The 27,958-nt window shown below is 39.5% G+C and overlaps 1 protein-coding gene and 1 non-coding gene across 6 annotated transcripts in view; one reads left to right on the top strand and one right to left on the bottom strand.

Moving 5' to 3' along the window:
• The window catches only part of TFCP2 (transcription factor CP2), a 45,435-nt gene that overhangs the window by 10,006 nt on the left and 7,471 nt on the right, over positions 1-27,958 (top strand). For 4 of the 5 annotated variants that reach the window (XM_036457891.2, XM_036457890.2, XM_036457889.2 and 1 more), the window contains exons 2-11: positions 7,465-7,616; positions 12,381-12,457; positions 14,166-14,271; positions 18,439-18,545; positions 20,111-20,263; positions 21,029-21,139; positions 21,677-21,765; positions 22,832-22,880; positions 23,618-23,711; positions 25,767-25,857. In XM_036457891.2, the coding sequence (XP_036313784.1) occupies positions 7,465-7,616; positions 12,381-12,457; positions 14,166-14,271; positions 18,439-18,545; positions 20,111-20,263; positions 21,029-21,139; positions 21,677-21,765; positions 22,832-22,880; positions 23,618-23,711; positions 25,767-25,857 (1,029 nt within the window). The remainder of the gene's footprint in view (positions 1-7,464; positions 7,617-12,380; positions 12,458-14,165; positions 14,272-18,438; positions 18,546-20,110; positions 20,264-21,028; positions 21,140-21,676; positions 21,766-22,831; positions 22,881-23,617; positions 23,712-25,766; positions 25,858-27,958) is intronic. The other variant, XM_036457892.2, reaches the window with a different exon arrangement.
• Positions 21,947-22,069, bottom strand: LOC118731054. Its single transcript, XR_004991755.1, has one exon. It is a non-coding gene; the product is annotated as a small nucleolar RNA SNORA28 (small nucleolar RNA).

Genomic DNA, 27,958 nt, shown 5'->3' with positions numbered 1-27,958 from the left:
ACTTCTCATGAATCCCTGGATTGATGGTGCAGATTTGCTTTATGTTGGACAATCAAGATGGCTCTCTCACATGTACAATAAATACCTCAGGCAACTTCTATTCCACTTACTACGAGCTGCTTCATACATCATTTTAGAAGAGTGTATTCTGAGATCATAGTTCTTTAGAATCACTTTGCCCAAATGGATAAGATATAAACTTCCTAAGAATTGAAAACCTTTTTCTGTCTTGGCTTCAATTAATATAATTTTTAGCCTTGGCCACTGGGTGGCTCAGTTGATTGGAATGTTCTCTTGTACACCAAACATTGTGGGTTCAATTCCCAGTCAGGGCACAAACCTAGGGTGGGGGTTCAATCCCCAGTTAGGGTGTGTTCAGGAGATGCCCAAGTTGATAATACATTCATTCTTTCTCTCTCTCACTCTCCCTCCCGCCTTCCCTCCTCTCCCTCCCTCCCCCTCACTAAACATATCCTTTGGTGAGAATTTTTTTTAAATTTTAAAAGTATGATTTTTAGGAATCATCTGTTAGAAAATACTATTCTGATAAGTCTTTTGGATTTGGCATATACAGGGTTTAGCATGCCCAGGTCTTATCTGTGCCTTGTTTTGTCATGGCAAATACACAAAAGTAGAAATGAAATTTTAAGATATAAACAGGATCAGAAGCCAGTTGGCCTAGCCCATATACCAACTTTTGTAGTTATCAATTGGTTGCTGCCTTCTGTAGCAGATGTTATGACATATACTTTGGACTATAATAGCGGTGAACTAGTGTATTTCCTGTATATTAGAGAATATTATATACCTCTTAGTGTTTTCTAATAATTTTGAGGATCCCTAGGTATATCCCAACACAGCTTTTAAGACCTTAACATCCTCAAAACATATAGGTCCTTTTTATTTTTAAATTTAATTAATTAATTTTAAAGATATCTTTATTGATTTTAGAGTGAAAGGAAGAGAGAGACAGAAACATCAATGATGAGAGGAAATCATTGATCAGCTGCCTCTTGCATGCCCTTACTTGGGATCAAGCCTCTGACCTGGGCATGTGGTCTGGCTTGGAATCAAACTGTGACCTCCTGGTTTGTAGGTTGGTTGGGCTATTTTTTTATTTTATTTTGAGAGAATTTTTATTAAAGCTGGGGACAGTGAAACAAAGAAGGGCTTAGTATAGAAGAAGCAACAGGAGAGAGACTAGGTGAGGCTGATTTGGCTCCCTAGAAATGTTATGGGAAAGAAATGAGCCAAGTCAGGGCTGCTTTGGCTCACTGGGAAGTCCGAAGAAAGGAAGCCTTGGAGACAGGTTCAGGGGGTTAGCCTGGGACAAGCTGCCACTGCCCATTGCTCCCCTGGTTGGCGGGGACCCTTAGAGTTTCAGAGATGCATGCCTGAGAGGGAAGAAAGGTGTGGGCATGCTCTCAAGAGGGAGCGTGCCCCATGGATTTGGAGAATACTTTAAAGAGGCCTACTCTTCAACCCTGAACTGGGAATTGAATATCTTTATAGAGTGGATCTAACAAGACTTCTTTGCTTCAGACAAACATCCTGCACACCTCACACTGGGGATTGAGCCCGCATCCCAGGCGTGTGATCGGGAGTCGAACTGTGACCTCCTGGTTCAGAGGCTTATGCTGAACCACTCAGCCATGCCAGCTGGGCCGCACAGTGTTTTTCATGAAAGCTGATCTCAGCATTTTTGGCAACCGTATCACACTGTTTATCTCATTGAAACCGATTTTTTTTAAATATATATATTTTTTTTATTGATTTTGTTCAGAGAGGAAGGGAGAGAGATAGAGAGCTAGAAACATCGATGAGGGAGAGTCATCGATCAGCTGCCTCTTGCACACCCCCCACCGGGGATATGCCCGCAGCCAAGGTACATGCCCTTGACCGGAATCGAACCCGGGTCCCTCAGTCCCCAAGCCGACGCTCCATCCATTGAGCCAAACCGGTTTCGGCAAAACCGATTTTTTTAAAGCCCTAGTCTTTCTTACATATATTGGATCACTCTGCTGTTTTTAGTTTTAAGTCTATGGCTTAATATTTATCTTTATTAAATCTTATTTAGTTAGATTTAGCCTCCTGTTCCAGCCAATTAGAATTCTTTTAAAAGTTTATTCTATCATATAGGATATTTGCTTTCCCATACCAGATTCCTGTGATTTGCATATTTGATCATCATCCTTTTTAGTGTCCTTATCAAGTCATTTATTTGTTTAAAATGTTGCAGGGGATGATTTTCTTTGGGGTCTTGAGGAATACTGCTATACCTCCTAGATTTATCTGCACTCTTTAGATACAGTTGTATAGTTATCTGTAAAGCCACTTAACTGTAGCAAAATTCATATTTTTCACCTTGAACAGAGATATCAAGAGAGACTTTGTTTTATATATTGCTAAAAACCAGAAATATTTATCTTTCCAGCATTCCCCAGGCAAATCATATGAAAAGGGAATATGAGTTTGTTTGCTTATGGCTCCTAGTAATCTCTGATGCTCTGCCTAAACACTCAAACTATTATTTTAATAATCTCTTTTAGTCTTTGCCAGATTTCATGTCAGACCACTCTGGTCAAGGTATGGAGACTATACTTGCCTCATTTAAAAAATTACTACTACTACAGAAAAGACAGGAGATGTTCTTCTGTCTCTGCCTCATATTAAGTAGTAATATACTACTTACATCAAAGAGCAGACCTGTGCCTCTCTTAGCTTTTTAAAAATATATATATTTATTAAATTTTTTTTACAGAGAGGAAGGGAAAGGATTAGAGAGTTAGAAACATCGATGAGAGAGAAACATAGATTCAGCTGCCTCCTGCACACTCCTCACTGGGGATGTGCCCGCAACCAAGGTACATGCCCTTGACCGGAATCAAACCTGGGACCCTTCAGTCTGTAGGACGACACTCTATCCACTGAGCCAAACCGGTTAGGGCTCTCTTAACCATTTTTGCAAGTCTTAGCACACTTGTGGGTTTCAGCCCAAGCTTGCTTCTTATTTATGTCAGTACCACTAAAAAAAAAAAAGTTTCTTTCCTTTGTATCTATTTTTATTGTGCACCTCCTTCTAATTCTGAATTGAGTGCTGAGCTTTTTGTCTAGTCTTTCTAGACAACTCCGATCCTCTTCCCCCACCATCTCAGATAATGTGAAATGGGCAGAATTTCATTTTTGAGAACTCAATCTTCTTGTGTTCCATTTTAGTACCTCACATCCATGGGCTTGGGTCCTGTCTTCACTGTTTGAAGCCTATTCTTTAAAAAACTAGAAATGACATCCGCTGTATTTATTCCCTGTCCTTCCTGTCTGTTTGGCTGCGTTGCTCTCTTTTGAGGCTCCCACCACTTCTTTTTTTCTGATCAGTTTCTTTTCCTTGGTCAAATTAGGTTCAGAATATAATTCTACTTATTTCTTATCTTCTGGGTGGTAGAATAATTAGCAAGCCAATTTTAAAAATTATATGTGCTGCTTTTTAGTTTAATGAGATTTTTTATTAGATGTTCAGCTAGCAGAAATCTTTTATCATTTTGTGACAGCATGCTCTTAGCCAAGAAAGTAAGATAATTTCACCATTACTCAGTAGTCAGGCCATCTCACTGGCTTCATATTAAAACTTGAAGGGCCATCTCTCTTTTTCCACAAATCCAAGGAAATCAGTTATTTTCTCTCCTCTTTAAAGATGTTACGACCAGTTTTTTGTTTCTTTTTTAAATGTCTTGTCCAGCATTTATTGGTGTTCTTTTTAACAATATTTTTTTTTAATTAATTCTTGGGAAAGAAAGAAACATTGATTTGTTATCCCACTTATTTATGCATTCATTGGTTGATTCTTGTATGTGCCCTGATCAGGGATCAAACTAACAATGTTGGCATATCCACACAATGCTCTAACCAACTCAGCTCCTAGCCAGGGCCTTTATGACCAGTTATTTATGGATTTTTTTTTTTTTAAGCTGACCTCAGAATAGAATGTAGTATCTTCAATTCTTGCCCTTTTATACTATAACTAATATAGAGATACTAGGGGCCCAGTGCACAAATTCGTGCACCTTGAAAGGAACTATGTGGCAGCGCCAGCAGTGGGTGTGAGTCCGGGAGGCACCACGGCATGTGGGAGCAAAGAATTTTCAGTAACCACCAGAGGCTCACCCTGACGATAGCAACCAGCACCCTGCCTTGGTCTGGTGCCCCTGCTCACCTGCTCCACCATCCTGCTGCAGCCGATGCCCACCATGGTCAGCGCACACCCCCTGGTGGTTAGCGCATGTCATAGCAACTGGTCGTTCTGCCATTTGGTCTGTTTACATATTAGCCTTTTATTATATAGGATTGGCATGTTTTCAGATATTTTCATCATAGTGAAATGAAGGTTATAAAATAGAGAGTTAGGAGCTCATGATATCTTACTGTCCCAGGTAGTTTCTAATTTCTTTAAATGTTATGGACACTTGTCTGTTTGCCTCTCTTACTCAAGATAGAGCTCGTCCAACCTCTCCCTTTCTGTGCAGTAGGATGTTTTTAGAAGAGAGCATTCCACAGCTGGTAGGCCTGAGGGAGAACATTAAACCATAGTTGTGAATTAGTAGAGACTGCTCAGAAAAGGGTAATTTATATCAGAAGCAATTTATATTCTTCAGGGAATCCAAGTTAATACAGGGAAGATCACTCTTAATAATGCTTTCTGCTATGCCTCTACTCCCAGGTATGGATTTCCACTTGTCGATGCATATCTTAAAAATATACAGTACTTAGTCCTTGTTGGTGTGGCTCAGTTGGTTGAATGTTGTCCTATACACCAAAAGGTGGGGAGTTCATTTGATTCCTGGTCAGGGTACATACCCAGGTTGTGGGTTTATTGCATGATCAATGCTTCCCTCTCACAGATATTTTTCTCTCACTCTTTATCTCCATCCCTCCCATCCCCTCTCCTTTCTTCTCACTAAAAATTAATTTTTTAAAAATTAAAAATATATATATTCAAGTTATCTTTTTAACGGTAATATTTCTGTATCCTTATCCTTGATTAGAGGTACTATGAAATATTGAGAATTTCAAAATGATTACAGTGTATTAGGGCTGAGTATTTGAGACAATGCAAATAAACAGAAATATAAATCATACCAACAAATATCTATCTATCTATATAAAAGGCTAATATGCAAACTTTCCCCTCAGGAGTTCGAACATGAGACTGGGAGTTCCATCAATCACTTGCTATGACATGCACTGACCACCAGAATGAAGGAAGGCCCCCATCAGCCCTGATCATCAGCCAGGCCTAGGGATGATCATAAATTTTGAGCATCAGGCCTCTATTTTACTAATAAGCACATAAAAAAAAATTTATTTCTTCAAATTGCATATGTCTCACTGAATTAATTAAATACACGAAGGAATCAGAGAATATAATAAAGTGCCAAATTATACATTGGTAGCAACTACTTAGAGCACATGTGTCAAACACAAGGCCCGCGGGCCAAATCCGTCCCGCCAGGCCTTGCAATGTGGCCCGCACCGCGCTGTCATCACTGCACTCCGCTGCGTTTCCATCACAATGACAGTTTATGACTGTTCAGTAAACCATTCGGCCCGCGATTTAGGCTGGATTTTAGATTTTGGCCCCTTCTCTGATTGAGTTCGACACCCCTAACTTAGAGTCTACCAGAGTGGGTTTTCCTAATCTGTACTCAACTTACCTCTGAGAAAGAGGAGACTTCTGTGTATTTCCAAAATTGTAATGGTTGAATTTGTTATTGTTGTGGTGTAAGCAGGGACCTAGAACTGTAGTTACTGGTGACGTTTAGCCTCCACTATGGGAATGTGGAATGGATGATGCTTTTGTTCCCACAGCAGAGTAAAAGGAATTCAGTGTGCCAAGAACATGAGTAACTCAGATATATTTGAGGTTTTTAGATCTTAAATCCTCTCAAGAAAATAGTTTTATGTATTGAGTTTGGCTGTACTAATTTGGGTTAATCTTAAGGGTAACTTTAGAATAAATTTTAAAATTCCAGCTTCAAATGATAAGTCTCTGCTTAGTCATGAGGGGTTAGGTGTAATGCCACATTATATTGAGAAGTCTAGGAGCTGTTGCCATACGTATATTAACCTTGCTAGGCACTGACATTTGAGAAGGAAGAAAAACGCTCTACATTCCTAAACACTGAGCTGTTGCTGTGTTGCAAGATCTTATTTTCCTTAATTCCTAGTAATCTTCACTAACCCTTCCTTTCAAGGAATCATCAAATGTGATCTACTTAAGGATGTATAGCACCTTGACCCGGGATTTCAGTTGGTTAGCTCAGTTGGTTAGAGCATTGTCCTGAAACCCCAAGGTTGTGAGTTTGATTCCTGGTCAGGGCACATGCAAGAATCAGCCAAAGGATGCATAAATAAGTGGAGCAACAAATCTCTCTGTCTCTTTCTCTCTCCATCTCCCACTCCCCCTCCCCCTCCATCACCTCAAATCAATAATTTAAAAAAAAAAATGTATGGCAACAAACTCTCCCAAAGTCTAACAGCTTTAATATATATATATATATATATATATATATATATATATATATATATATATATATATATGTTATTGATTCTTACAGAGAGGAAGGAAGAGGGTTAGAAAGTTAGAAACATCGGTGAGAGAGAGACATCAGCTGCCTCCTGCACACCTCCCACTGGGCATGTGCCCACAACCAAGGTACATGCCCTTGCCCGGAATTGAACCCGGGACCTTTCAGTCTGCAGGCCGACGCTCTATCCACTGAGCCAAACCAGTTTCGGCAAGACTAACATATTTTATTGCTCTGTAATATAATAAAAGGAATATGTGCATGTCCGTGTCCCTCCCCCCTCCTCCTGCTCTCCCTTTCTGTAACTATCTAATAACTGAGAGTGCTACTAAGTGACCAACAGGTGAGTAGCGTATACCAAGTATATGCTGGACAAAGGGATGGTTCATGTCCTGGTGGGACAGAGCAGGATAGTGTGAGATTTCATCACACTTCTCAGAATGTTTTGCAACTTAAAATTTAGAAATTGGTATTTCTGAAATTTACCATTTAGTATTTTCAGGCTGCATGTAACAGAATCTGGATAAAGGGGGACTGCACAATAAAGACACTGAAGTGCATTTCAGAGAACAAATATATTACTGAACGTTCTAAATTGTGATTTTAGAACTCTACATACGATTTCCACCCTTTTAGAAACACCTCTGTTCCCTAGAAACACGGTCTTTGGGCATTCAGGTGGTTTTAACAGTCATTGCTCACCTTGTGGTCAGGGGGATATCACAGCTGGTAATCTGAACTGAATAGTTGGGAAGAAACTCCAGAAAAGTGAGTAATATTTATGGTTTGCCATAGCAACTTGCAGTTAAATTGCTTCCACAATAAATCTGCTCTTGCACCTTTGTCAGATGTTAACAAAAGTCATTTATTTGTTTTATTTCAGTGATGTCCTTGCCTTGCCCATTTTTAAGCAAGAAGAGTCAAGTTTGCCTGCTGATAATGAGAATAAAATCCTACCTTTTCAGTATGTGCTTTGTGCTGCCACCTCTCCAGCAGTGAAACTCCACGACGAAACCCTGACATATCTCAATCAAGGTGAGATGCGTCCTTGTTCGTTAGTATTACTGCAGACATGCTGAATTCATGATATTAATTAGGTACACATTAAGTGAAAAGTGCACCTTTCGGCTCAGCTGGTGTTGCTCAGTGGTTGAGCGTCGACCCATGAACCAGGAGGAACCAGGAGGTTAAGGTTCGGTTCCCTGTCAGGCTACATGCCTGGAGTTTTAGGCTCAATTCCAAGTGGGGGTTGAGAGGAGGCTAATTGGTATTTGTATCTCTCTCTGCCTCTCCCTTCATCTCTCTGAAATCAATATAAACTTTTTTTTTTTAAGTGCATCTTTCGAGTGTGGACTGTCAAAATCCAAGGCTACCGAAGCCGGTTTGGCTCAGTGGTAGAGCGTCGGTCTGTGGACTGAAAGGTCCCAGGTTCGATTCCGGGCAAGGGCATGTACATTGGTTGCTGGCACATCCCCGGTAGGGGGTGTGCAAGAGGCAGCTGGTCGATGTTTCTCTCTCATTGACGTTTCTAGCTCTCTATCTCTCTCCCTTCCTCTCTGTAAAAAATCAATAAAATATATATTTTTTAAAAAATCCAAGGCTTACTTTAGATATTTGAGTTTTAATAACATGAGATATATATTAATAGCTTCTTTTATCTGCATGCCCATTTTTAGTTTCCATCTTCCTCTTTTTTCTAATCTATGTTCTCTGAACATCCTTACTGGTTACTATTTGAGAAGAATTACCCCACTCAGCATTATTGTTTATCAGTTGTATGGCCTTGGACAAGTTGCATAAACAATTTTTTTTCTTTATTGACTCAAGTATTACATATGTGCCCTTATCCACTCCCAACCCCCCCAGCCTCGCTCATTCCCTCATCCCGCTAGTGTCTGTGTCCATTGGTTAGCCTTATATGTATGCATACAAGTCCTTTGGTTGATCTCTCCCCTTTCCCCCTATTCTCCCTCACCTTCCCTCTGAGGTTTTACAGTCTGGTCTGTATGTCTGTTCTTATGCCAATATCAGACAGTTTTGAGAACAGTGGCTTTGTAATATAGCTGGATATCTGGTATTGAGATCCCTCCTACTTTGTTCTTTCTCAGGATTGCTGCAGCTATTCTGGGTCTTTTTTTTTTTTTTTTAATATATTTTATTGATATTTTACAGAGAGGAAGGGAGAGAGATAGAGAGTTAGAAACGTCGATGAGAGAGAAACATTGACCAGCTGCCTCTTGCACACCCCCTATCAGGGATGTGCCCACAACCAAGGTACATGCCCTACCAGGGGTCCTCAAACTTTTTAAAGTGGGGGCCAGATCACGGTCCCTCAGAGAGCTGGAGGGCCGGACTATATGAACTACTAATTCCTACTGTAACACCTTGGCTGCGCTCACTGCCCAAAAAACCTGGCGGGCTGGATCAGACTCCTCTGCAGGCCGCATGTGGCCCGTGGGCTGTAGTTTGAAGACGCCTGCGCCTAGACTGAAGTCGAACCCAGGACCTTTCAGTCTGCAGATCGATGCTCTACCACTGAGCCAAACTGGTTTCGGCTATTCTGGGTCTTTTTTTATTCCAGATGAATTTTTAGAGAGGTGAGGAGAAGAGAGGGGAGGGAATGGGTACCATTGGTATTTTAATGGGGAGTGCATTGAATCTATAGATTGCTTTGGGTAGTATGGACATTTTAATGATGTTGATTTTACCAATCCATGAACACAATATATTCTTCCATCTGTTTATGTCTTCCTCTATCTCTTTTTTTTCAGTGTCCTGTAGTTTTCTGAGTACAGGTCTTTTACCTCCTTAGTTAAGTTTATTCCTATGTATCTTAATTTTTTTGGTGCAATGGTAAATGTGATTGTTTTTTAAATTTCTCTTTCTGTAAGTTCACTATTGGTGTGTAAAAATGTATTAGATTTCTGGGCATTAATTTTGTATCCTGCTACATTGCCAAATTCATTTATTAAGTCTAATAATTTTTGATGGAGTCTTTAGGGTTTTCTATGTATTGTACAATATCATGTCATATGCGAATAATGACAGTTTTACTTTTTTCCTACTGGATACCTTTTATTTCTTCTTCTTGTCTAATTGTTATGGCTAGCACTTGTAGTACTATGTCAAACAGGAGTGGTAAAAGTGGACATCCCTGTCTCGTTCCTGTTCTTAGGTGAAATGGTTTTAGTTTTTGCCCTTTGAGTATGATGTTGGCTGTAGGTTTGTCATATAAGGCTTTATTATGTTGAGGCATGCTTCTTCTATTCCCATTTTGCTGAGGGTTTTATCAAGAAAGGATGTTGGATTTTGTCAAATGCTTTTCTGCATCAATTGATATGACTATTTGCATAAATTCTATGTTTTAGTTTCCTTATCTGTAAAAATGGGATTGATAATAACTTAGAGAGAGTTGTGTAAATTAAATGATACAATGTATGAAAACATTTAGCACTGTGCCTATCCTATCCTATCTAATAAAAGTAATATGCAAATTGACCATCATTCCAACACACAAGATGGCTGCCCCCATGTGGTCAAAGATGGTTGCCTCCATGTGGACACAGATGGCCACCACAAGATGGCCAGCAGGGAGGGCAGTTGGGAGGGACCAGGCCTGCAAGGGAGGGCAGTTGGGAGGGACCAGGCCTGCAAGGGAGGGCAGTTGGGAGTGATCAAGCCTGCAGGGGAGGGCAGTTAGGGGTGACCAGGCTGACAGAGGAGAGAAGTTGGGGGTGACCAGGCCTGCAGGGGAGGGCAATTAGGGGCAATCAGGTTGACGGGAGTAGTTTGGCATCAATCAGTCTGTCAGGGGAGTGGTTAGGGGGTGATCACCCTGGCCGGCAGAAGCAGTTAGGAGCAATCAGGAAAGCAAGCATGCAAGAAGTTGGGAGCCAGCAGTCCTGGATTGTGAGAGGGATGTCCGGCTGCCCGTTTAGGCCCGATTCTACCTGGCAGTCGGACATCCCTTGAGGGATCCCAGATTGGAGAGGGTGCAGGCTGGGCTGAGGGACACATACACTCCCAGCCCTGTGCACGAATTTCATGCACCAGGCCTCTAGTAGTAAAGAATTGTATCATTGCTGACATGTACACATAAGGAACTGTTTAACATTGAAATTGGAACTTAAGAGAACTGTCGGCCCAAGATGAAACTCACTGCAGACTGATTCATTTGCCTCCCAGCATGACCAATGTTGCTTGTCTCATTTTCGGTTCTTATAAGTGTATTTCTAGTAGCACATGATCTCACTCATCTAGGGGAAATAATGAACAACATAAACTGATGAACAAAAACAGACCTAGAGACAGGGAAGCATCGATCAGACTGTCAGACCTCAGAGGGAAGGTAGGGGAGAGTGGGGGAAGGGGGGAGAGATCAACCAAAGGACTTGTGCGCATATACATAAGCGTAACCAGTGGTCACGGACGACAGGGGGGTGGGGGCATACATAGGGAAGGGTTTGGGATGGGAATGGGGGGGATAAGGACAAATATGTGATACCTTAATCAATAAAGAAATTTTTAAAAAAAGAAAAAAAAAGAATTGTAGTTGTTGTTACTAATACTAATAATATATTCTTATATGTTCAAGCAACTGAATTTTATTCCTTTTTTTTTTTTTTTTTTTTTTTTTTGTCTCTAAGGCAATTTATGAAAGTTCCTGCATTTAATAACTACCTATCATACATCCATAAACAAGATATTTGGGGGGATACAAACTTTCATATGGTTCTGTCTATACTCTCTCAAGATAGACAGGTTGTTACTAAGTTTTACTCTATCCTTAAGTGATTGGAAACCCTTCTTTTTCTATAGTGTGTCTGGCACTTCTAGATGATGCTGGCAATAATGCGACAATGATGATGACAGCTTACATTCGTAGATTCATTAAGTGCCAGGCCCTGTTTTACATGCTTCATATGTATTAAGGCATTTAATCCTATCAATAGCCCTGTGAGAAGAATTACTAAATGTTCTTGTTTTGAGGCTGAGGCAACTGAGGCAAAGATTAAGAAATTTGAAAAGGGGACACAATGGAAGAACCAGGTCTTTAAACCCAGGAAATAGCATGGCTTCCAGCTACATTAAACTGAGGAAAGGGACCAGGGCTTATGTATGTTTCTATCCCACACAGAACCTAACATTACTTTCAAAGCTCCAAAAATGTTGCTAAAAATGCCCTTTTCTAGAAGTGGGGGTGTGGAGAAAGAGGAATCTTGAATCGTTCAGTAATCCCAAACATGATCTGTCTGAGAGAGGAATATTCCGGGGATATTGAAGGGCGGTAGTGCATACATTTGTGTGTGGGCCATATTCTAGCCGCTTCAAGGCTAGAGCTTATTCTAGATCCTTGGATCTGACTTTGGGCCCCTCAGTTTACCTGCAGGCAAATGGTTGGGGGAGGGGGAAGCACACCACAGCCTATGGTGTCATGGGAGTAAGGGGTTTCTCATCTCAGTCCTCTTACACACACAGGCTCCAGCTCCCTCTTGGGTGCCCAGGTCCACCGAGCACCCATCAAGCACCCACTTCTTCCCTGAGCCTCCTGCCTGAGTCTGGACGCCTGGATGTTTCTGACAGTTTTCCCCATCCCCAGGACTCACGTCCTTCAGCCCATCCAACGAAGTGTGGTGGCCCCATACAGTAGACTCTTCAGAGAACACTGCTCTCCTAAAACTCAACTCGCTGCTGCCACCGTGAACCAGAGGGAAACTCGCCCCTCAACTGAGTTTGTTCTGTCTGAATTTTGCAAAGTTAATTACGATGACTGTAATACGTAGTTACTTTTTCTCCCAGGACAGTCTTATGAAATCCGCATGCTAGACAACAGGAAACTTGGAGAACTTCCAGAAATTAACGGCAAGTTGGTGAAGGTAAAAGAAAATGAAAAACATTCTTTTTATTGACTCTTTGTAATATTATTTTGCTTCCATAAAAGGCTTGCTGATATCTTACCTGCTACAGTTTGCTGGCAGAATGTGGGATCCAAGTGAGCCCCTCTATTCACATGGGTTTTTCAGAGCTGCAGGAGCAGAAGGCTTACTACTCTATGTCAGGAGAGTTTCGTGATAAGTAACATCCTAGGGAGGAGTTCCCCTGTCTCTTTGGATACTTTGTCTTTTTCCAAGGAAAACAGAAGCTAGTTGACGAATAGCGGTTTTCTTTGTCTAGACCACATGTGTCAAACACAAGGCCCGCGGGCCAAATCCGTCCCGCCAGGCCTTGCAATGTGGCCCGCACCGCGCTGTCATCACTGCACTCCGCTGCGTTTCCATCACAATGACAGTTTATGACTGTTCAGTAAACCATTCGGCCCGCGATTTAGGCTGGATTTTAGATTTTGGCCCCTTCTCTGATTGAGTTCGACACCCCTAGTCTAGACGGATGGTAATGAATTCACAGTACAGTTGGGACAGAGGAGTTTGGGCAGCAGCTGTGAAAGATGATAAGAAAGATATTAATAGGCACCTCCGAAAAGTAAGAGTAATAAAAGTAAAGTGGATGGAAATAGCTGCTACCTGCTCTGTGATTACAGTCTATATGGCGGGTTAGCAAGCAAGGGCCTTGGTGTTTTTTTTTTTGTTGTTTTTTTGTTTTTTAATCAATCTTTATTGTTCATATTATTACAAAGGTTCCTCATTTCTTCCCCCCTCCACCAGGTTCCCACCCCACCCTCCGCCCCCTTCCCCTCCCCCATTGTCCTCATCCATAGGTGCACAGTTTATGTTCAGTCTCTTCCTCCCTCCCTTTCCCCGATAGTAAATCCCTTTTCAGATAGTAAATCAATTACTTAGCATTTTCTCATATCAATAATACCTCCACATGCCCAAAGATACACTTCACACAAAAGACATTTCCAAATAGGTCAACCAGCCTCATCCAGGCCCCACCCAAGGCACTCACAGATCAACACCCCAGCGCTATACTAACTCAACATATCCAGATCTAAGCCTTCATCACTTGATTCGGCAGACCCTCAAGTTCCCGCAGAAGTTTCCAGCCATGTCTGAGAGGCAGCCTTGGGGCGGGGGCAGGCGAGGAGCAAGCTGTTCCGGGCCTGGCCGCTCCCAGCCTGGCAGCTGCTGCTCCAGGCCTGGCCGTACCCGACCCGGCAGCTCTGGGCCTGGCCGCTCCCAGCCTGGCAGCCGCTGCTCCGGGCCTGGTCGCACCCGACCTGGCTGCTTCGGGCCTGGCTGCTCCCAGCCTGGCAGCCGCTGCTCCGGGCCTGGCCACACCCGCTTGGTGCGTTTTTTATATACATCTGAAGTGCCAAGCCGAATATTACATGATTGCAGTAAGGGCATGTAGAAATGCTACTGATATGAGTCCTTTATGCTTAGTTACTATCAGAACTGATTATGGCACTGGTTCATTGTAAAGATTATATCTGAGCAATTATAAAGTTTACCTTGAATTAGAGCTTGGTATGGTGTGGGTCTTAGAGTGAAATAAGTCTTAAGAAAAACAATTTTAGCTTGTATCTAAAAACCAACTGGGGGTGACTGACTTCTGCAATGTTTTGTTTGTCAGCATTATTTTAAAGGAATCCCATTATCATTTGATTTTGTTGCTTCCTTTTAGAGTATATTCCGTGTAGTGTTCCATGACAGACGGTTACAATACACTGAACACCAGCAGCTGGAGGGCTGGAGGTGGAACCGACCTGGAGATAGGATTCTTGACATTGGTGAGTTAAGAGAATCTGTTCCCAGGAAACACCTGTAATCTATGGCCTGAGAATTGGTGTTCTTGAGTTTACTTTGATTCAAAATGCTTCAGGGGCTCAATTAGCATGTACTTGGAAGTGGTTATTAAGTATAAAAACTTATTAGTATGATGATACCAAAATTTAGAAAGTGGAGACACTTCAGTTCCAGAACAATCATTCATTACTTCAGGGTGGTTTTTTGTTGTTTTCATTTCTTTTTAATTTAGTTGTGGTAAAATATACATAACATAAAATTTTAATTATTTTTAATACATAAAATTATCCAGTATTTATCTTTTTGTGATTTGCTTATTACACTTAGCATAATCATCAAGGTTACTTTATGTAGTAGGATGTTTCAGAATTTCCTTCCTTTTTATGATTGCACTTGAGGCCCAGTGCACTAAATTCATGCAAGAATAGGCTTCCTTCCCACAGCTGCGACACTAACTGCCCTCTGTCCGCTGGCAGGCACCCGGGACCCAGGCTTTCCTTGCAGGGCTTTGTCCAGAAGGTCATCAGGCCTAATTAGCATATTACACTTTTATTGCTATAGATAATTTTTCATTGTATATAGATAGCACATTTTGTTTATTCATTCACCCCTCAGTGGATGCTTGGGTTGATTCTACCTTTTGCCTATTGTGAATGAATAATGCTTCTGTGAACCTGGGTGTGCAAATACTTATTTCATTCTCTGCTTTCAGTTCTTTTGGGTGTATACTCAGAAGTGGAATTGCTATATTATATGATAATTCCATTTAAAAGTTTTTGAGTAACCACCCTACGGTTTTCCACAGAGGCTAAATACATGTTACATTCCTATCATAATTACACAAGGTTCTAATTATCTCCTTACCTACACTTCTATTTTTTAATATTAGCTATTCCAATAGATATGAAGTGGTATCTTATTGTGATTTTGATTTATATTTCTCTAATGATTAGTGGTGTTTTCATGTACATTTGTATATCTTTGGAGAAATGTGTATTCAAATCCTTTGCCCATTTAAAAAAAATTTTCTTTATTTTCTAAAGTTTTACATATGTCACCTTTTCCCCCAATTGACACCCCCCACCCCACCCCTTCAACACCACTAGCCATTCCCACCCTGGACACCTTTGCCCATTTTTGAGTCTGGTGGTTTTGTTGTGGAGTTGTAGGAGTTCTGTATATATTCTGAATGTTAAACCCACATCAGATATATGAGTTACAATATTTTCTCCCATTCTGTGTAGGTTGTCTTTTCACTGTTGATAGTGTCCTTTGATGGACAAAAGTTTTAAATTTTAATATAGTCCACTATATCTTGTGTGTGTGTGTGTGTGTGTGTGTGTGTTTCTGTGCTTTTGGTGTTATATCTAAGAAATCATTGGAAAATCCAGTATCATGAAATTTTTCTAAGAGTTTTAGGTTTAGGTGTAGATATTTCTTTTTAAGGAAGGAAATTCTTGTTTTTAAGAGAGAAAAAGAAACATCAACTATTGTTTTATTTATTTATACTTCATTGATTGCTTTCCTGTATGTGTCCTGACTAGAGATTGAACTCTCAACTTGGGTATTTCGGGATGATGCTCCAACCAACTGCCCTACCCTGACAGGGCAGTGTAGATCGATTTTAAAAAAAAATATATTTTATTGATTTTGTACAGAGAGTAAGGGAGAGAGATAGAGTTAGAAACATCGATGAGAGGGAGTCATCGACCAGCTGCCTCCTGCACACCCCTACTGGGGATATGCCCGCAACCAAGGTACATGCCCTTGACCGGAATCGAACCCGGGACCCTACAGTCCCCAAGCCAATGCTCTATCCATTGAGCCAAACTGGTCTCGGCTGTAGATTGATTTTTTAAGTTAATTTTCGTATATGGTATAAAGTAAGAGACCACTTTCATTCCTTACATGTGGATTTCCAGTTTTTCCAACGCCATTTGTTGATATCCTTTACCATTGAATGGCCTTATCACCCTTGTCTAAAATCATTTTGCCATATATATGAAGGTTTGTTTCTGAACTCTCTGTTCTGTCCCATTTGTCCATATATTCAGCTTTATGCCTATATCACACCAGTTGTTTTTTGTTATGTTTTGTTTTGTTTTATTATATTTTATTGATTTTTTACGGAGAGGAAAGGAGATAGGTAGAGAGATAGAAACGTCGATGAAAGAGAAACATCGACCAGCTGTCTCTTGCACACCCCCTACCGGGGATGTGCCCGCAACCAAGGTACATACCCTTGACCAGAATCGAACGTGGGACCCCTCAGTCTGCAGACCGATGCTCTACCACTGAGCCAAACCGGCTTTGGCCACACCAGTTTTTTGTTTGTTTGTTTGTTTAATCCTCACCCAAGGATACTTTTCCCACTGATTTTTAGAGAATATAAGAAAGGCGGAGAGACATAGAGAGAGGGAAACATTAATGTGAAGAGACACATCTCTTGGTTGCCTCTTGTATGCACCCCAACCAGGACTGGGATGGAGCCCGCAATCTAAGAATGTGCCCTTGACCAGAATCAAACCCAGGACTCTTTCATCTGCTGCAGTGCTCTCTCCACTGAGTCAAACTGTCTAGGGCTCACACCATTTTTAATAATTGTAACTTCATAGTAAGTCTTTTTTTTTTTTCCTTTAATTTTTATAGGGATAGAGGAAAGGAGAGAGAAACATTGATTTGTTGTTCCATTTATTTATGCATTTATTGGTTGATTCCTGTATGTGCCCTGACCGGGGATCAAACCTGCAGTCTTTGTGTATTGGGACGAAGCTCTAACCAACTGAGCTACCCGGCCAGAGCATGTAGGAAGTTTTGAAATAAAAAAGTATGAGACCTCCAATTTTGTTACTTTTCAAGATTGTCTTGGCTATTTCAGGTCTGATATTTTGTTTTGAGTAGTGTATAAAAGGGCCCTAGCTGGTTTGGCTCAGTGGATAGAGCGTCAGCCTGCGGACTGAAGGGTCCCAGGTTCGAATTCAGCCAAGGGCACGTGCCTGGGTTGCGGGCTCCATCCCCGGTGAGGGGTATGCAGGAGGCAGCCAGTCAATGATTCTCTGTCATCATTGATGTTTCTATCTCTCTCTCCCTCTCCCTTCCTCTCTAAAATCAATAAAATATATATATTAAAAAAAAGGGGGTAGGCAGGTTTTGGCTCTAAATTCCTCTAAGTTCTTTTATTTTACTAATACCTGAGAGCTAGATTAGTACTTTGTCTTACCTTAATTAAGAGGCCTAGGATTAGAATATATGTCTCTTGGCTTGCAGTTCAAGTTTTTCTACAGAGTAGAATTTGTTTTTCTTAAACCATGGCACAAAAGGGAAAGATCTTTACAAATATGCACAGGCTCTCTTCACAAACGTACTTTGAATCCCAGCATCTGTGTCTTTGATCTCTTATTAGTTACTATCTCCTATTGGTAAATAGTTAAATCTGAGTACTGCTATGTTTGCCTGAGAAAGCACTGGTTCTCGTACAGATATCCTATAATGAAATTGGCTGTAGAATGAATCCAACACAACCAACACTATGGAGTGGGATCCACTTAACGCTTTCTTGTTTAAATCATTGATACTAAAACAGTATAGTTAGAGCACAGTTATAATAATGTCGGCTTGGCCTTATCTCTTAGTTTGAATAATAACAGAAGTCAGGGAATGGTATTTGAGTTTGTGCTATATGGAATGGAATGCAAAGTTCTACTAAAGCCCATTCATTTTTGCTTTTCTCTTGAGTATAAGATGTGTCACTCTGCTATAGGATTATTTGATGACTTTCCCACTTCTATCTGTGATACAGTACTTTACGCCTTTATTCAGGCATTCTCCTTTATCCTTCTATAGCAATACTCTTAGTGTACTTCTAGCAGTAACACTAATCTAAAAACTAAGTGAAGCAGATTATGTTACAATTTTCATGACACTAGAGCTAGTGTGTAAACTAAATTTATTTTTAAGTAGAATTAAACTTTTAAAGAAGCAGAGTGTTTAGATTAACGTTAGCTCTATTCAGACCTCTTTCACTGGCAAAAAGAGGTTTACATAAAAATCTTGGTAACTAAAGGCCAACAATACCTGTATAAGAATCAGTGCTTTCTTACTTAAACCCAGTAGCACTCAGAATTGTTCAATGAATACCATTTGTTTCTCAGATGTCCCGATGTCCGTGGGTATAATCGATCCCAGGGCTAATCCAAACCAACTGAACACCGTGGAGTTCCTGTGGGACCCTGCAAAGAGGACGTCTGTGTTTATTCAGGTAAGGCATTGCAGGGGGTTCCAGTTACGGAGAGCAGCTCTTTCTCCAAATTTGTTTCTTAAAGAATAAAGCAGATTGAGTTGGTAATCTTTACAGGGCTCCAGTATGACTCTCAAGTGCAGACTCCCCAACATGTTCCTGAAAGCAATGAGCAGTTTCTTAATTGCTCTTCTGATTTCCCCAATTTATGTATTGTTCCTCCCCAAAATGCTTACATAATTCAAGGTAGGTCAAAAAGTAGGTTTAAAGCTGTTCCTTTGGAAAATAATACAACAATTAATAAATAAGAATACACTTTGTGTTTTTTGCATACTCACAACTGTAAGCCTACTTTTGCCCCACCCTGTATTTTATTCTAGGTGTACCATAACTTATCTAATGATTATTTAACATTGAGATTATCCTAATTTTTCACTATTATCCATAAGGTTATTTTGAACATTTTTATACGTAAAACTTGATTTGCACATATGATTATCACCTTTGGATAGATTCCTTGAAAATTTTTATTTGTCATTATGATAGCTAATAGTTTAAATGGTTCCCATGTTAACACTTTGTATGCATAATTTTATCTAAGATTTTCAACAATAATCCTGTGGAGTAGGACTAGTCCTTGACACTTAGGGAAGTTAATAACTTATCCAGGCTAGTATTTGTTCAGTCAGAGTTTTACTGTTCAGATTCACCTAGGTCTTAGACTTTATGCAGAAGCCAGGCAAACTGTTTTCCTCCTATTGCCAGCTTTCATATATACTGTTTTCCCAACATACTAGTAGGTGGTGCCTCCACTTGCTAAAATCTTATCTAAAAGTCCAGGAAACTTTTACTAAAAGAAATCATTTCTCTTTTATGTTAACTCTATATTCTCTGAAGCAGTTAATCAATTTGATTCCTCACAGTAGCTTTTGTTAGCATTAGATCTATTGTTGTTGTTGTTAATCCTCACCCAAGAATATTTTCCATTGATTTTTAGGGAGAGTGGGAAAGAGAGGGAAGACAGAAAGAAACATTGATGTGAGAGAAACACATCGATTGGTTGCCTCCTGCAGGGGCCTTGACCAGGGCCCGACAGGGAGGAGCCTGCAACCAAGGTGTGCGCCCTTGACCGGAATTGAACACGGGGCCCTTTGGTCAGCAGTCCAACACTCTCTCCACTGAGCCAAACTGGCTAGGGCAACATTAGATCTATTTTGTTTGCATTTGTAAATCATTTAAGTTTTCCTTATTTCCATCATTAGAATACCAGGTGTACCAGTTAATAATGCAGATATTGTAATAAAAGAAAACATGATAATTTCAAGAGAAACATCAAAAGTGCTTTATTCAAAGTAATGTCTATCGCTAGCTACATATTTCCCCCATCTTTCAGGTAATTTGTGGATACCGTCCACATTATACTGGCACAGCAGGTATAAATTCATCAAGATAAAAAGAGTAAAAGTTGTTTTTGTAGTTGTTCACAATGCTTTTGAAAAGTTTTGCTATTAGTAGTTGCTCAAAAACGTTGTTGACTGGTTTGTCTGGCTAGCAGTACTGAAACCTGGACATTGTCTTCTCTTCAGGTGCACTGTATTAGCACAGAATTCACCATGAGGAAACATGGTGGGGAAAAGGGTGTGCCCTTCCGAGTACAAATCGATACCTTCAAGGAGAATGAGAACGGGGACTATACGGAGCACTTGCACTCAGCCAGCTGCCAGATCAAAGTCTTCAAGGTGCCTGCGCATCGTGGCCCTGGGAGCTAGTACTTGCCTCGACTTTCAGTTGTAACATTTAGTCACCAAGTCAGAAAGCCAGCTTGTTGGGGTTTTTTTTGTGTTTGTGTTGTTGTTTTTTCAAATATAAAACTATGAAAACGCATGGTTTTTCATTGAATGCTCTTAAAGCCTGTTAAAGTGATAAGCTCTTTAAAAAGCTCACAAAAATTATGAAAAGTTGACAGTTTTGCTTATATTTATACTTGATCTTCTTTCCTTATTTTGGTCTTTATCATGTGGATAAATATGTTCTCATTTAAAAAGATTCATTAATACAAAGGTATTCCGAGCACAACACTGTTTCCCTTTATCACTCTTACCCTGACTCTCCAACCTCTCCCCACAGGTCCCCACTGTTTTAATTTGGTGTGTATATATCCTTCTCTTACCTTCTGTGCTTTTACATACACATGTTCATATGTATACACATATTTCTTTTCTTTCAAACATAAAAGGGATTATATGGTATGAACTGTTTGAGGCTTGCTTTTTTTCAGTTACTGTGTGCTTTTGAGATCTTTCCATGTCCATAGTTATAAATCTCCTATTCTTTTTTAACTTCCTCAAACACTTACTTTTCCTATTTTCAGATTTATATGCAATGATGCATTTTGTCTTTATGTCATTACAATATATCTTTGTTTTATTTGTGACTGTTTACATTTTTAGAAATAATACTGTTGGGTTGAGGGTGAGTTTAAAACAAAGTATTTCTCATTTCAGCCCAAAGGTGCAGACAGAAAGCAAAAAACAGATAGAGAGAAAATGGAGAAACGAACACCTCATGAAAAGGAAAAATATCAACCTTCCTATGAGACCACTATACTTACAGAGGTAAAAGGATTTCTTTTGGTGACAATTTTAATCAATACTTTTTACTCTTTTTAAAAAAATATTTCTTTATTGATTTCAGACAGGAAGAGAGAAGGAGAGAAAGATAGAAACACCAATGATGAGAGAGGATCACTGATCGGCTGCCTCCTGCACACCCCCCACTGGGGACTGAGCTGCAGACCAGGCGTGCGCCCTTGGCCAGAAACGAACCCGAGACTCTTAAGTCTGTAGGCTGACACTCAATCCACTGAGCCACGCCAGCTAGGACAATGCTTTTTACTCAAGAAAAAAAATCCAATCAATTACATATATCAAATCATTATCTTGTGATTTACCTAAACTAATATAATGTTATATCTCGATTTTTAAAAATTGTTTTCCACTTGTTCAAATTTTATTTGGCCTCTTAATTATGGGGGGCTCTGAAGAATTAAAATGTGCTTTTGCTAATCAAGATGTGCCATTGAAGTAAACATGTTTTGGTGGAACACTCGGGTCAATTATACTTTTTAGTATCTAAGCTTTCCTTTGTTGTAGTGTTCTCCATGGCCCGAAATCACATATGTCAATAACTCCCCGTCCCCTGGCTTCAACAGTTCGCACAGCAGTTTTTCCCTTGGGGAAGGGTAAGTCTGGGAAATGAAATTGACTCGTGTTTGTCCTAAATGTGTATTTTTTATTATCTTTCTGTAGACAATATCTTTCTAAATCAATCAGTACTTCTATTTGGTCAGGCTTTGATGGACTTACATAGTAACTGAGGTTTGGATTACCGTCAAAGACACGGGAGGTATTTTGTTTTTTAACACTGTCTGTGTCTTTGTAAGGCCTGTCTCACAGAGGAGAGTGCACTGGAGTAGGTTAGACTTTGTTGCTATGGCAAGCTCAAATTGTTTCAGACAGTTTTGATCATCAGCCAGAGTGTTGCTGGTAAGAGACCGAAAGAGTTTTATATACTCCTTTCTCTTCTTTTTTCCTCCCATTAGGAAATCACTTTTATGGTGGATTTTTAGTGAGACAGGGACTGATTTTCTGGGCTTTTCACTTCTCCTTAGAACTGCTTTTTTTTATTGTTTCACTTCCTGATCATACTCTCACCAGAGATGGGTCATCGGAATTGAAACACAGTTGTACAAACATTAATATCTTTTTTGTTACTTATTAAGAATGATCCTAACACCTAATTATCATGAATCGTTGCTAATCAGGGGAAGAAGGTTGAACATGATAACTAAAGAGTGTCTTTTCACCCTATTAGCACATATTCCACCTGGGCCATATTGAAATTTCAAATAAGCTATGAAATTTGTGATTATATTGCTTGGTTGTAATGTTTGTTTTTAATTTCTTTAGGCTTTGTGTTCAACCTAATTCTGAAATATTTAATTCAGGTGGCTTAAATATTCAACATGTATCAGTTAAGAATAAAAATAGGTAGGTGTTGTAGAAAGAATAGTGAACTGGGGCCTTGAGATAAGTTACTAAATTTGAAGACTGAATTTGGATTTTATAGTTAAGGCCAAAAGAAAAAGAAGAAAATACTTTTTAGGAAAGAAAAATCTCTTATTATTCACATGGATTATTCAGCCTACTTATAAGCAATTTTAATTATTATATTGGATTTAAGAGGTAAAGAATGATTATGAACCTTAGTATGTGTCATGGACTCATCCTTCCATTATGTTTCTTTAGAAATGGTTCACCAAACCACCAGCCAGAGCCGCCCCCTCCAGTCACAGATGTAAGTCCAAAGTTAAATATCAGCTGTTTGAATGACTGATAATGTTCTGATGACTGTGTAGTTCAGTAGAAGTGTCCAACTTGTAAGGAGTATTCATTCATTCATTAAACAAACATTTATTGAATTTTGACTATGAACAAATACTATGCTAGGGACTGGAGATATAAAACAAGTAATGCAGGACCCTTGTACAATATTTAAGGAATTTACAATCTAGTAGGGAAGATAAGGATGGAATTCCAAGGGTATCTTGTATGGTTAGAGAAAGAAGACTGATGTATAAACAACTTCCAAGCAAAGTAGGCCTATTTGAGTGTGGGTGTGTTTGGCTATGTGTTACCTAATAATATTTACCTTTTTTTAATTCACTCTATTTACCGTATTTTTCGGACCATAAGACGCTCCGGACCATAAGACGCACCAGTTTTTAGAGAAGGGAAATGAAGAAAAAAAGATTCTGAAACAAATAGTGTCCTAAAATATTTTATGTGCATTAAAACCCAACATCACAGTCATAAACACATGTAATCAACCCTGTAAAGTAAACAGCAGCATTTAGAACCATTTTAGAGCCGGGCAAGCACACAGAGACCACACAGAGCCGGGCAAGTAAAAAAACTTTTTTTTTTAAGTATATGTGTAGGCTATATTTGGACCATAAGACGCAGGGGAAAAAAGTGCGTCTTATGGTCCGAAAAATACGGTAGTTACCAAAAAAATTGCTTTCTCTCTTTCAGAACCTCTTGCCAACAACCACACCTCAGGAAGCTCAGCAATGGTTGCATCGAAACCGGTTTTCTACATTCACAAGGCTTTTTACAAACTTCTCAGGTTAAATTTGCTTGTCCTTTGTTTTCTCCAGCATTGGATATCCATGTGAGGGGGGGTGTGTGTGTGTGTGTCAGTGTGTGCGCGCGCGCGTGTGTGAAATATTTAAAAAAAAAAGATCTCTTAGTTTAAACTCACTTTAATTTTAAAATATTTATTCTTTACAACACTTCACATAGTATTTTATCAAGGAACATTTCGAGGTAGTCTGAAATTTCCTCTTGATATCATTATATTGTATTTTATTTGCATATTCCACTTTTATTTAATACCTTCGGTTACCAGGTATGGTAGGAATACACAGATGGATAAGACATACATATTTCCTGATCATTCATTATCTAGTATCAAAAAAAATCAAATCAAAATACCACCCCCCTCCCCCCCAAAAAAAGGGTAAACAAGTAGTTATGATGTAGTAGATACAAAGTTAGGAATTTAGAGAAGGGTCTGGGTTAGGAACATGTGTGATGCATGAAGAATGAGGAGGAATCTGTTGGTCAGACAGTGGGAGGTTAATTCCGGCAGGAGGAGCAACTTCTCATTAGACATCATCATTGGATGAAAACATAGGGTTAAATGGAGAAGTAATTGGGTGGGAATTGAGGTGGAAGATGAAGCAGGAGCCAGGTCATGGAGGGCCTTACATATCGGGTCTAGTAATAATTAATGTCGTTTTTAAACATTCGTTTAAAATCTTGCTTGGCGTTGACTTGTATTGACATAACCTTCAAACACGTGGTATCTACAGAACGTGTGAAGGGCAATTAACAAGTTTTGCTTGAAAAAGTTTGTGTTTGGTTTGGTTTTTGTTGCAAAACTAGGGCTAAGAAGATGGCGGATGAAGAGCATATTCGGCACTGCATGCTTTACGAGTTCCAATTAGGAAGAAAAGCAAGTGAGGCTGCAAAAACATCTGTAGTGCTCTTGGTCAAGATGCAGTTAGCGCCAGAAAATGCCAGCGTTGGTTTGAGAAATTTCGCGAGGGAAATTTTTCGTTAGATGACAAGAGTGGTCGAGGCCGTGTGTCCAATTTTGATCAAGAAGCTCTTCAAACTCTTTTGGTGCAAAATCCTCAAATTACCCAACAAGAGCTTGCGACAACTTTAAATTGTTCACAAAAAACAATTTCCAATCAATTGCGTGCACTTGGCAAAGTCCAAAAGTTTGGAAAATGGGTTCCTCATGAGTTGACCGGCAACAACTGTAATCAAAGAGTCACAATTTGCAGTTCGCTCCTCTCTCGTCAAAACCGTTTGCCGTTTTTAGAGCAAATTGTTACCGGAGATGAAGAATGGGTGCTGTATGTTAATTTGAAAAGGCGGCCTCAATGGTTGGACAAAAATGAGGCTCCGCAGCCCACGCCAAAACCTGACTTGCATGCGAAAAAAGTGATGTTGTGTGTTTGGTGGAATTTTAAAGGGATTCTTCATTATGAACTTTTACCATCTACCCAAACCATTACAAGTGCAGTGTATAGTGCCCAATTGGAAAGGTTAGCCCAAGCTTTAAAAGAAAAAGAACCTGCGCTGATTAATCGGAAGGATGTAATTCTTCACCACGATAACGCACGACCGCATACTGCAAGAATCACTGCTGAAAAACTGCGCCAGTTGGAATGGGAAGTTCTCCCTCAACCTGCATATTCTCCTGATATTGCCCCTTCCGATTACCATTTGTTTCGTTCTTTGCAAAACTTCTTCTTGGAAAAAAATTTAATAATGAAGAATGCCTCAAAAATGCATTGACCGAATTTTTTGCAGCAAAATCACAAGAATTTTACAACAGAGGGATTAAAATGCTTCCTGAGCGTTGGGCACAAGTAGTAGAAAACAACGGCAACTATATCGTTGATTAAATTTTGTTGTATTGTTTAAATAAATTCGATTTAGAAAGTATTAGAAAACGACATTAATTATTACTAGTCCTAATATCATGCAAAAGATTATGGATTATAACATAGTAGTAATGAGGTGTCCTTGTAACTGAGCCCATTTTAATAGTCATTAACAAAGAAAATCTTTGCCTCTATCACCCATTTTCTTATGTTTATTTCAGGGGCAGATTTATTGAAACTAACTAGAGATGATGTGATCCAAATCTGTGGCCCTGCAGATGGAATCAGACTTTTTAATGCGTTAAAAGGCCGGTATGTGATTAATGTTTAGTGTTAAAGTATCAGTGAGGTTGGATTTCAAATGGATTTGGATTCAGGGATTCTTCACAATTTCTGTTGCACAGCTAAATCCATCTTGTCAAAACATTCTATTTGAATGCTAAGTATGTACCAAATAAACAAAGATGAAAAATATACTTTCTTACACTTGACTCAAGGAATTCCTCATGATAGCCCATTTTTTATTTTCAGTAGTTTTTTCATTCAGTAAATATTCATTGTCCTTATTATGAGCCATTGGCCTCTGGGAATATATTGGTGAGCAAAATAAACATGGATACTACTTTCTAATGGAAAGAGAGTTAAAGCTATAAACAGTACTTTGGTTAGTGATAGTACTTTGAAGTAAAACAAACAAAAACAAGGTTGTGACCTACAGAGTGCAGCATTTGGTTAGAGAAGATCTGAGGAGGGATTATTTATCATCTACGGCCACACCTCCCTGATTTTGGAAGCTAAGCAGGTCAGGCCTGGTTAGTACTTGGATAGAAGGAGGGATTATTTAAACTGTTATGAGAAAACTATGAAGGAAGAGACTCCTAGGCAGAGGGAACAAGAGATGTTAAGACTCTGAATTCAGTTTTAGCTAGGAAAGAGATCATTCTTAAGTTTGTACAGGAATTGTTTAAGTGGTCTTCTTACAAATATTATTTATAATACAGAGAGTGACTTATAGACCCAGTTTGTGATTTCCAATTTCCAATAGGTACTAGTAATAGTAATGGAAAAGACATACAGGTCAATGCCATAAAACCAAATCAGTGACTAAATAATAAAACAGATTGTGTAGTATTTGTGTTTGTACATCACAAGAGTTATCAGGTTGGCTATAATCTTGAAAAATTTTAAGGAAAGGTGAAATTCAGGAGTAAATGACTTGGAGAAAAAGAATGGACATTTCATTTTTACATGTATTATCTAAAGAGCACTAAAAAATAGGAAGCATGCCGAAACCGGTTTGGCTCAATGGATATAGTGTCGGCTTGCAGACTGAAAGGTCCTGGGTTTGATTCCAGTCAAGGGCATGTATCTTGGTTGCGGGCACATCCCCAGTAGGGGGTGTGCAGGAGACAGCTGATCGATGTTTCTCTCTCATCAATGTTTCTAGCTCTCTGTCCTTCTCTGTGAAAAATCAATAAAATATATGTTTTTTAAAAAAGGAAGCAGTGATGGAAAAAGTTAAATTAAATTTTTAAAAAAGAAATAGGGAGCAATAAGGTAATAAAATCAAGAAGTAATTGAATAGGGTTATCAAAGAAGTAAGAATAGCACTAACTGGTTTTGGCACCTACCTCAGTTGCCCACATGTGGAGGCAACAATCGATGTGTCTCTCTCACATTCATGTTTCTCTTGCTCTCTGTCTCTCCCCCTCCCTTCCACTCTCTCCAAAGAAGAAGAACAGAAAGAAGGCTTAGGCTACTTAGGTTTTTGTGTGTTTAAAAAAAAATTTTTTTTTAATCCTCACCTGAGGACATTTTTTCCATTGCTTTTCAGAGAGAGTGGAAGAGAGGGAGAAGAGAGTGTGTGAGAGAAAAACATCAATATGAGAGAGACACATTGACTGGTTGCCTCCTGCACATGCACCTGCAACCTAGGTATGTGTCCTTGACTGGGAATCGAACATGAGACCCTTCAGTGCACAGGGCGACACTCTAACCACTGAGCAACACTGGCCAGGTCTGGCTCATACATTTTGAATATAGATTCAAATGGCTTGACTTATTATTGTTCAACTTTATGGTTGTGTGGAAGTGATATGCAGTCAGTAGAAACTGTACTTCGAATTGTGAATTTTGATCTTTTCCTGGCACAAATGATAGTAGTATCTATCTATCTATCTATCTATCTATCTATCTATCTATCTATCTAAAAGCCTAAGCCAGTATTTTTCAACCTTTTTTGGGCAAAGGCACACTTGTTTCATGAAAAAAATCACGAGGCACACCACCATTAGAAAATGTTAAAAAATTTAACTCTGTGCCTATATTGACTATATATAAAGTAATTCTCTTGAATAGGAATCAAATAAACACAAAGAAAGTACTTTATAATTACTTTATTATGAAATATTAA

The sequence above is a fragment of the Pipistrellus kuhlii genome, unplaced genomic scaffold (assembly GCF_014108245.1).
Source record: "Pipistrellus kuhlii isolate mPipKuh1 unplaced genomic scaffold, mPipKuh1.p scaffold_m20_p_3, whole genome shotgun sequence".
Taxonomy (NCBI): domain Eukaryota; kingdom Metazoa; phylum Chordata; class Mammalia; order Chiroptera; family Vespertilionidae; genus Pipistrellus; species Pipistrellus kuhlii.
The sequence above is the reverse complement of the archived record's forward strand: the minus strand, read 5'-3'. Positions and strand labels throughout refer to the sequence as shown.